The following is a 10243-nucleotide window of genomic DNA, read 5'->3' on the forward strand; positions in this document are numbered from 1 at the left end:
TCCTCGCATAATTTCTGTTTTTCTTACGAATCTAACATATTTCACTAACGATCTGTTGATTGGTGCTCTGTTCTTTGTGTTGTTGGGTTTTCATGGTTGATTTATTGGGAAATACGTTCTCTCTTCCAAGTTTGACTCTGAATCTATGGGGAAATCTCCATCGTTCTCTCTGTTTATGTTTAAGTCCATGTCCTGGGTTTATTTCCTAGTGCACGGGGACATTTCTAAAGGGATCTCATAATGGCCTTCGCGCCAGTGTTCGGGACGTCTTATATTATGGATTCCTCTGACAACGGATGGTCCAATCTATTTTTTATTTGAAGTGTTTTCTCACATTTTTCACCTGTAGGTACTATGGATTCTTCTGAAGCTCGCCGCACTCTTGAGAAGGAGTTCGACAACATCAGACTCAGCTCTGCTGCCCGCACTACTGAGATCCCCACCTCGTTGCACAATGGTCTGCCAGCCAGTATTTTTTTCACTACACCGCCGGGTTTCCACAACATCTCTGCCACCCCGCTGACGGGTCAGAACATCACTCCCCAGAGAGCTGTTCTAGTGGCCCCTGGATCTGAACTACAAAGCTTGGTTCCCACATCTGGTGGTAGCCCGCTGAACTTTGTGTTGGCAGAGCAGATGATGGCTCTGCTCAACTACGCCGATGTGCGCCAAGCACTAGGGACCCTGCTGCTATCAACTGTCCCCACCACAACTCCTTTGCTCGGACCGCTCAATCAACAGGGTACTGAAATTCCTCCTCCCGCTGCTGTGGAGGTGAATGACCAGCTTGCTAACAAACAAGCCGCGCTACCAAAGGAAACACAGAGGTTCCCTGCTGAGAAGGAACTGGAAAGAAGGCCAGAGGGTAGCCGCATCATGCTAAGTAGCATCGTCAGAAATGAGGGGGTCGACGAGTCTGACAGTCGTTCCATCACTCCCATGTTCAAGGAGGAGAGACCTAGGAAGAACGCAAAACTTAAGAATCAAGTGTCGCAACTGAAAAACCAGCTCAAAGATCTGGAGGATACTCTGAGAGAGAAGTCTCAGAAAGTTGAAAGGGTGCAGAGGTCATAACGGTCTCACAGGGCAGAGAAGTCGTACCGATCAGAGAAATCGCATCGGTCAGAGAGATCACATCAGACCAGGAGGTCAGAGGGACGGGAACAGGAGTACTCCTCTGGGAAGCAGGAACACAGGGTCCACAAGCGTCGTCATGCCCATGATTCGCCAAAGGAGAAAAGGGAGCATGGGAGATATAAGGACGACAAGCGGGCTAGAATGTCAAAGGTCCATACCACTAACAGCCGGAGCCCTTTCTCCGCTGACATTCTGGCGGATACTCTGCCGAGGAGTTACAAGCCCATCTCCTTGGACTACGACGGAACTACTGATCCGGAGGTGCACCTTAACCGGTTCGAAGGACTGGTTACACTTCACATGTATACAAAAGGCATCAAGTGCCGCATATTCTCTACCACTTTAACTGGTCCTGCCCAGTTGTGGTTTGGGACGCTCGCCCCAAATTCTGTTCATTCCTTTGAAGACCTACAAACACGTTTTCTGAGACAGTTCGCGAGTTCGTGAAGGGTCGGAAAGTCAGCTCTTTCACTAATGGATATAAAGTAGGATCAAAATGAAACACTACGGGAGTACACTGCCCGGTTCAATCTCGCTGCTCTGGAGGTGCTAGAGACGGAATCACAGATCAAGAATTGCGCCTATGTAAGAGGACTGAAGCCGGGGCTCTTCTTCGATGAACTACAAATCAGACCAGCCCGGGATTTCGATGATATCATGGCTAGATTGCCAGGGTACTTACAACTGGAGGACGCCAGGATGGCGCGGAAGGCTGAAAATGATAAGCACAAGGCTAAAAGGGCCGAAGACGCACCAGAGCGGAACAACAGAAATCAGGGTCCTTTCAGAGGGTTGCCTCCAAGGGTACCTCCTCCCCAGGCAGAGGTGCCACCCCGCCAACAACGCACTGTAAATGAAGTAAATCGTTTCGACGAATACACCCCACTGAACAAACCTTAGGAGGAGATTTTTCACTTGATCAAGAACCAGCCATTCTTCAGGGCACCCAGGACTTACAGAGATGGACAGCGACAACAGGGGCCTAACAACAAACTGTGTGAATACCACAATTCATACGAGCATTATACCAAGCATTGCGGGCATCTTAAACACCAACTGGAGCTTTTGGCGCGTCAGGGTAATCTAGACCAGTTTATAGCCAAATGGAACGAGGGCCAAGGTCAAAGGCCAGAGCAGGGAAATGATCGGAGGCAGGATCAGGGGAATAACAAGGATCGTAGGCTAGAGGAAAACCGTGACAATCGCAGAGGACCAGTAGAGGGTCGGGTACCCCCCTTCCCATTCCGAAGAGAAGTACACATGATCTTTGGGGAAAATGGGATACCAACGTCCAATAGAGCCAAGAAACAAGTCGTACGCGCAGTGAAATCAGGGTGTTATCCCAAACAAGTGATGGGGATTACAGATGTAGCAGAGGAGTCAATCATCACCTTCGGATCAGAGGATTTGAGAACGCTTATGTACCCCCACGACGATGTGCTGGTGATCACGGCCGACATAGCCGGTTGCATTGTCCATCGTGTTTTTGTAGATTCAGGCAGCGCAATAATATTCTATATCTGGAGTTTCTCCAGAACATGGGGATCGAAGTCAACATCGAACCAATGAACGCTCCTTTATTCGGGTTTGGGGGAGAAATGGTTATGACAATAGGGTTTGTGGAGCTATCGCTAAATCTTTGCTGGGCAGATGCCAACAAAACCAGGGGGATACGATTCTTGGTGGTGGACATGCCGAAACCATCCTACAATGTGATACTCGGACGCCTTACTTTGACGGCATTCAGAGCAGTTATCTCGATGTTCCACTTAAAGATGAAATTCCCCATTGGAGGGAGAAGAGTGGGAGAAGTATGGGGTGATCAGAAAATGTCTAAAGAATGTCACGTGCGGATGCTCACACATTCGTCGGGGCAGAAAAGGGAAATGTTAGCAGAGGGACCAGACACCCGGAAAAAAGGGAAGGTGGGCGATGTCACTGCTCCGGCAGAGGAACGGCGAGAGCTGACAGAATTGCTAAATGATCGAGATAACACAAAGAAATCCGCCTTAATATCCACCAGTGATGTTTGCAATACAATTGAATTATTTCCAGGACGAGAGAGATTTCAGACCAAAATCGGGTCCTCTATGAACGAACAGATCAGAGAGGAGCTAATCAGCTGCCTTCAGAGAAATGCGGATGTGTTTGCCTTCAGCACAGCTGACTTAAAGGGTGTCGACAGAGGGCTGGCAGAACATTGCCTCAATGTGAATCCTAATGTCAAACCGGTGAAACAAAGAACAAGACACTTTGGGGACGAGAAAGACGCCGCAATCAGAGAACAAGTACAGGGGCTCCTTGACGCGGGCCATATCACGGAAGTACAATACCCGGAGTGGATTTCGAACGCCGTAATGGTGGCAAAGAAAACAAATACTTGGCGAATGTGCGTGGATTATAGGGACTTGAACGCTGCTTGTCCAAAGGACCATTATCCTTTGCTGAGGATTGATCAGCTCGTGGACTCTACCTCCGGCTGTGCGCTGCTATCAATGATGGATGCATATCAGGGTTATCACCAGGTTAAAATGCACAAATGGGACATTGCCAAAATGGCTTTCGCCGTCTGCTGTGGGGTTTTTAGCTAGAGGAGCATGCCATTCGGACTGAAAAATGCGGGGGCCACGTATCAAAGGATGATGGAGAAAATATTGAAAGAACAACTTTCGAAGAACATATCGGTTTATGTGGACGACATGCAAGTGCGCAGTGTCAGAGCAGAAGATCATGTCTCTGACTTGGAGAAAGTTTTTACGGTCATCAGAAATCACCGGCTCATGCTTAACTCGGCGAAATGCACTTTTGGGGTCACTACGGGCAAATTCTTGGGATATAAAGTTACTCCTGCAGGAATCGAAGTTAACACGGATAAGGTCAAAGCCATCATGGATATGACACCACCCAGAGGGATGAAGGAGGTACAAACTCTGAACGGGCGTATCATTGCTCTGAGCAGGTTCATCTCACGATCAGCAGAACGGAGCTTGCCATTTTTCAAGATTCTGAGGAAGGGGACTAAGTTTCAATGGACAACGGAATGCCGAACAGCCTTTGACGATCTCAAGGCTTACTTAGCGGAGCTCCCAACTCTGACCAAGCTAGTTCCCGGGGAAATATTATATCTATACATAGCAGTAGGGGAAGAATCGATAAGCTCAGTGCTTATCAGAGAAGAGGGAAATCATCAGAGACCAATTTACTTCGTCAGCAGGGTCATCCAAGGCCCCGAACTAAATTATTCAGAAATCGAAAAGGCTGCTCTGGCAGTCATGGTCACGGCTCGAAAACTGAGGCCTTATTTTTTATCACATCGGGTAGTGGTTGGAACTGCATTACCCTTCAGACAAGTGTTGGGGCGGCTGGATTTGTCAGGGAGGATGGTGAAGTAGGCTGTGGAATTAGGGGAATATGACGTGGAATATGAGCCGAGGATGGCCATCAAGGCACAAGCCCTTGCGGATTTCATTCAGAAAACTACTTGCCGTCCTGTACAAGAATTTTGGATAGCATTCGTGGACGGATCAGTCACGAAGGAGGGGTGTGGGATCGGGGTGTACATCGTCTCTCCAAGCTCGGGGGTATATCAATTTGCTATTAAGTTTACTTGCAGAATGTCCAACAACGAGGCTGAATATGAAGCTTGGTCAGAGCAGCACACATCTTGTCAGAGCTGCGGGCTGAATGTGTCATCATTAGAACTGATTCATAGTTAGTGGCTCAGCAATTCTCAGGGGGCTATCACATTAAAGAAGATCGGATGCGGGCATATCATAATAAGATCAGTGAAATGAAGAAAAAATTCATGGAGTTCAAAATCGAACAGATTTCCCGAGAGAAAAACACCAAGGCAGACTTATTGGCGCGAGTCGCCAGCGCAGTGGAACAGACGTGGAGCGACGAGATTACGCTGCTTTGCGATACCAGAGAAATAGGAACTTCGCAGGTTTTTGCGGTAGAAATTCGGGATGATTGGCGGGCCCCAATCATACACTTTCTTAAGACAGGGGAACGGTTGCACAAAGAATCCAATCAAAGGGCTCGTTACGAGAATTATTGCTTGATTAATGATCAACTCTACAAACGCTCTTTCACCCACCCTCTACTAAAATGCTTATCTCCTGAGGACACTAACTTTGCTTTAAAAGAAATTCATGCAGGTTGTTGTGGTGGACACACGGGATTCAGGGATCTCATACAAAAAATCATCCGGGCGGGGTTCTACTGGCCAACCATCACTAAGGACGCCAGAGAGTTCGTTCGCAAATGTGAGGCTTGTCAACGGTATGCGGGAAAAATCAATGTTCCGGGAGAAATCATGGAAATAATGTATGCTGCGTGCCCATTTGACAAATGGGGCATAGACATCGTTAGAAAATTGCCTACAACACCAAGGGCAAATGTTTTCTCATAGTAGCAGTGGATTACTTCTCCAAGTGGGTGGAAGCTGAGGCTGTGGCGAAGATCGACGAAGTGACAGTGGAGCGATTCATCTGGCGAAATATATGCTGCCGATATGGAGTCCCCAGAATCATCGTGTCAGATAATGGAACCCAATTCACAGGGCAGAGGATTGCCGATTTCTGTGATCGCATGGACATAACACAACAATTCGTGTCAGTGGCTCACCCACAAGCAAATGGGCAAGTGGAGTTGGCGAACAGATCAATTTGCGAAGGGATCAAAAAACGACTGAACCAGAGCAGAGGGAAATGGGTCGAGGAGTTGGACACCGTACTCTGGGCCTATCGTACTAGCCCAAAGACGGCAACTGGCGAGGCACCTTTTACCCTGGTGTATGGATCCAATGCAGTGGTACCAGCGGAAGCTAGATTGGAATCATACCGAATAACAACTTACAACACAGAGCAAAACTCGAAACTCCGCAGAGCAGAGCTCGATCTGGTGGAGGCGCAGAGGGATGAAGCCCAAGTCAAAGCAACGAAATACAAAAGCATCATCAAAGCAGGATACGACAAGAGGGTCAGAGCACGAAAGCTATCTAAGGGCGACCTAGTCCTCAAGAGGGCCGATGCATTGAAACCGGTGGGCAAATTTGAACCTAATTGGGAAGGGCCCTTCATCATCACCGAGGTCCTGGGTGGCGGAGCGTACACTTTGTCGGATCCAGACGACAGAGCTCTCCCCAGACCGTGGAATATCAATACTCTGAAAAAGTTTTATGTGTAATAATTGTTTGACGATATAACAAATTGTAGACCGAATACTCTTTTTCCCACAGAGGTTTTAACGAGGTTCGGGGCCATGATATCAATAAAATCGGATACGTGGTTCTAGCGAATTCCCTGGTGTTGACTAGTTTTACTTTAAGTAATTTCTTTTCCAATTACATACTTTACTTAACATGTTCATGCAGAGCATTGCACATGTCACCAGATGGGGGAGTAGGGTATATACCCACAATTCACAAATTCAATCCAAATTGCTGCTTAGCAAACCAAGGGAAAAGCGAATTGCTGCTTAGCAAGCCAAGGGAGAAACAAATTCAAATTGCTACTTAGCAAGTCAAGGGAAAAACAAACATCAAGGGAGGAGCAGAGGAATCACTTTAATCGTAAGCCACGAAAGTTGGATGCATCCCCCGGATCATCCATGCTCCGTGTAGGGTGTTCTCTTTAATCGTAAGCCGCGAAAGTTGGCTGCATCCCCCGGATCATCCATGCTCCGCGCAGAGGGTTACTATTGAATCGTAAGCCACGAAAGTTGGATGCATCCCCCGGATCATCCATGCTCCGCGCAGAGGGTTACTATTGAATCGTAAGCCGCGAAAGTTGGATGCATCCCCCGGATCATCCATGCTCCGCGCAGAGGGTTACTATTGAATCGTAAGCCACGAAAGTTGGATGCATCCCCCGGATCATCCATGCTCTGCGCAGAGGGTTACTATTTAATCGTAAGCCGTGAAAGTTGGATGCATCCCCCGGATCATCCATGCTCCGCGCAGAGGGTTACTATTTAATCGTAAGCCGCGAAAGTTGGATGCATCCCCCGGATCATCCATGCTCCGCGCAGAGGGTTACTATTTAATCGTAAGCCGCGAAAGTTGGATGCATCCCCCGGATCATCCATGCTCCGCGCAGAGGGTTACTGTTCAATCGTAAGCCGCAAAAGTTGGATGCATCCCCCGGATCATCCATGCTCCGCGCAGAGTGTTCCGGCCTTAAAGGGAAGTAGCAGAGGGATGGCTTAAAGGGAAGCAGCAGAGGGATGGCCTAAAGGGAAGCAGCAGAGGGATGGCTTGAAGTGAAGCAGCAGAGGAATGGCTAGAAGGGAAGCGTCAGAGGAACGCCAAGAACCAAAGTGTCAGAGGAGCACTCGGAGAGGAAAGGGCCAGAGAAATGCGCACCAAGAAGAAGATCAGAGCAGCGGTCCCAACAACTCATTCAGAGGAATCATATTGTCAAGTTAAAATTATCAGTTTGGCCAGAGTCAGAGGAACCATCTAGAGGAATCATCCAGAGGAACCCTACCAGAGGAACCATCCAGAGGGACCATCCAGAGGGACCATCCAGAGGAACCACCCAGAGGCATCGCCCAGGGGGAAGCTGACCAGAGGAATCATAAACACTTCAGCAAAAAATAAAAATCCCACGCTAACACGGATGAAACAAGTGCCACATCTCGAGGTTTCAAAATACAAGTGCACATCAAAGACAAAACAACAACAACAAAACAGTACGAAAGATGAATGGATGCAGAATTAGATCAAAAATTAAAAGGAGAAAGAAGTTACGAAGAAAATGTTGGATTTGTATACTGAAAGCAAGAACGTTTTATGCTTGTATACAATGATTCATGTGTTCACTATTTAATCTCCTATCTGATTGGGTTCATGATTGCATATGTATGTTCTTTATCTCTATATAAGTAGATTATATGGTGTGTTGTAGATCACAGAAGACCATATAATTGGATTAACCTTAAGAGATATAATATGATCACAACCGAAATAACTCTAGGACAAGTTATTGGTTTAGGTTGCAGTTTAGATGGAAGTAGTTTGTCTTGACTACTTATCTATACTGGTACGTTATACGTATTGATAGGACCACAGTGAGATATATTCTTCTATCTGACTTAAGTGAAGAATTAGAGATCTCGGTGACTTTTAAGATCTTAATACTAATAAGATGTCAGATATATATGTTGATTCGTTTATCACTTTGACTTACCATGAGCAAGAGTTATATAGTAACTTGTGTACTCTGTATCTTGGGTGGTAGCGGTCAATATATGATATCTGATTATCTGTATTAGTAATCGTATCCGTATAGGATAATGACATCCCCTTAAGGAGCTCAATAATGTTTATTGCGCTAAACCCTGCAGGTTGATTAAGTTCAGGCGCAATAATAAGGTTTGAGTGGTACTGCTTAAGGATTACAAAGAGATTAATTAATTTAGGCTGTCAGAGCTCTAATTAATTAATGGATGTCGGATATTTTAAATACGAGGATTTAATAAGTCTGAATACAAGCCCCGACTCATCACCGGCAATAAAGTGGTAAGTCAATATTGGTTCTCTAGTGGAATGAACTGATATTTATAAATTAATTATGGTCTGGGCTGACCATTGATAAATTAATTTATTTGAGGCTCATCTTTATTCCTTGTATCTGGTCCCTGGACTGGCCCAATATCTCCTAGCCCAAGTAGGGCTAGAAATCGTTCCCTACTAAAGTTGGCGCCCCCCTCTCTTCTGTATTATATAATACAGCTGTCAGCTCTCAGGAAATACACACTGATAATTATTAGGGTTTGAGAACTGAGAAGGGGCGCAGGAAACGTGGGGATTTCTAGCTTGGGATTTCTCACAGTTCGTTATCCATCCAACGGTGAGACTTGAGCGGGATACAGTCGAGAAGATCAGAATTGGAGTCTTTCGACACGATCATCAACCACCTGTGCATCCGATTTACAAGTAAGTAATCCCTAACACCTATGTGCAGTTGTTAAATTCATAGGAGCATGTTAGGATTAATCGTTGTATGATAAATTAATAATAACCAAGAAACGATCATCGGGCAAAGCGGAACGTTAATTCAGTTTAATATTCCTTCAGAAAATTCACTAACAACTCAAATGCGATCAAACTGTACATTACAGTCAAAGCATAACAAAAACTTTTACAAAGAACAAATATACAAATCTTGACAAAAAGGAGAGGAGATAACAAGAAGCAGTCAAGAGGGAGGAGCAAGGCCAGAGGAGTCAAGAGAAGCAGGGGCTGAGGAAAGCGGAGCCAACGGACCAGTAGGGGCAACAACATCAGAGGCCTCGCCAGAGGGACCTCCTTCTTCGAAGATTGGCAACGTCTCCGAGTCCTTCACCTCTGGCAGACACTGTTCTACATCCAGCAACTTTAACGCATCTTGGGTATATACTGTTTCGTTCTTGTACAGGGCGTAAAGTTGATCCACCGCTGAAAAGAAAGACGCAGGATCCTCAAAGGCGGAGGCCTTAAAGCCAGAAGGCAGAGGGGGCTCCATGCTGAACTGGGAGAATCCTTGGGAACTGGCACCAGGCTGACCCCTCAACTGGTCCACGAACTTCACCAGGGAAGTGCAGAAGGGGGGCCGGTACACCGGAGCAGTGGGCACTGGCTCAGAGCAAACCCCAAAGGCAAACTGGGGAAGGGCCTTCTCCAAGACCGGGTACCACCACCCAGGCTTCTTCGGGGACTCAGCAGTGATGCCCAGTAGCCTGTTCAGATCTTCATCCTTGATGTGGTCCATCAAGGCCCCCATATCCAGAGCAGCGGCCTGCTCCGCTGATGCTCCCTATAACTCCGACGTCTTCATAGCTGTTTCCTTTATCACGTGGGTGAAGATTTGGGAGAACCCCTCAGGTAATCAGGAGTCCTCTGGAAGGTCGCCAGAGTGCCCTCCAACACCAAGTCCAGGAACTGCTGGCTTTGGGGAGAAAGGAAGAACTCCAGGCGCTGATCCCGAGCACCCATCACGTAGCCCCGGTTCTGAGCACCCTCACAGGCCCTCTTCTAGTTGCGCCTGGACTCCCTGTGTTCCTCTGCGTATCTCATCCGAAACCGAACAAGGTTGTCGTAACCTTCCTTCTTGGCCCTCTC

The 10243-nt window shown here is 47.0% G+C and overlaps 1 protein-coding gene across 1 annotated transcript; it reads left to right on the forward strand.

The window, feature by feature from the left end:
• Positions 1-1278: 1278 nt before the first annotated feature.
• LOC130997771 (uncharacterized) lies at positions 1279-2706 on the forward strand. The gene is made up of 3 exons (XM_057923231.1): positions 1279-1527; positions 1627-1941; positions 2038-2706. The coding sequence occupies exons 1-3, from the start codon at positions 1279-1281 to the stop codon at positions 2704-2706; spliced, it is 1233 nt and encodes a 410-aa protein (XP_057779214.1).
• The last annotated feature ends 7537 nt before the right edge of the window (positions 2707-10243 follow it).

The sequence above is a fragment of the Salvia miltiorrhiza genome, chromosome 1 (assembly GCF_028751815.1).
Source record: "Salvia miltiorrhiza cultivar Shanhuang (shh) chromosome 1, IMPLAD_Smil_shh, whole genome shotgun sequence".
In the NCBI taxonomy this organism is placed as follows: Eukaryota; Viridiplantae; Streptophyta; class Magnoliopsida; order Lamiales; family Lamiaceae; genus Salvia; species Salvia miltiorrhiza.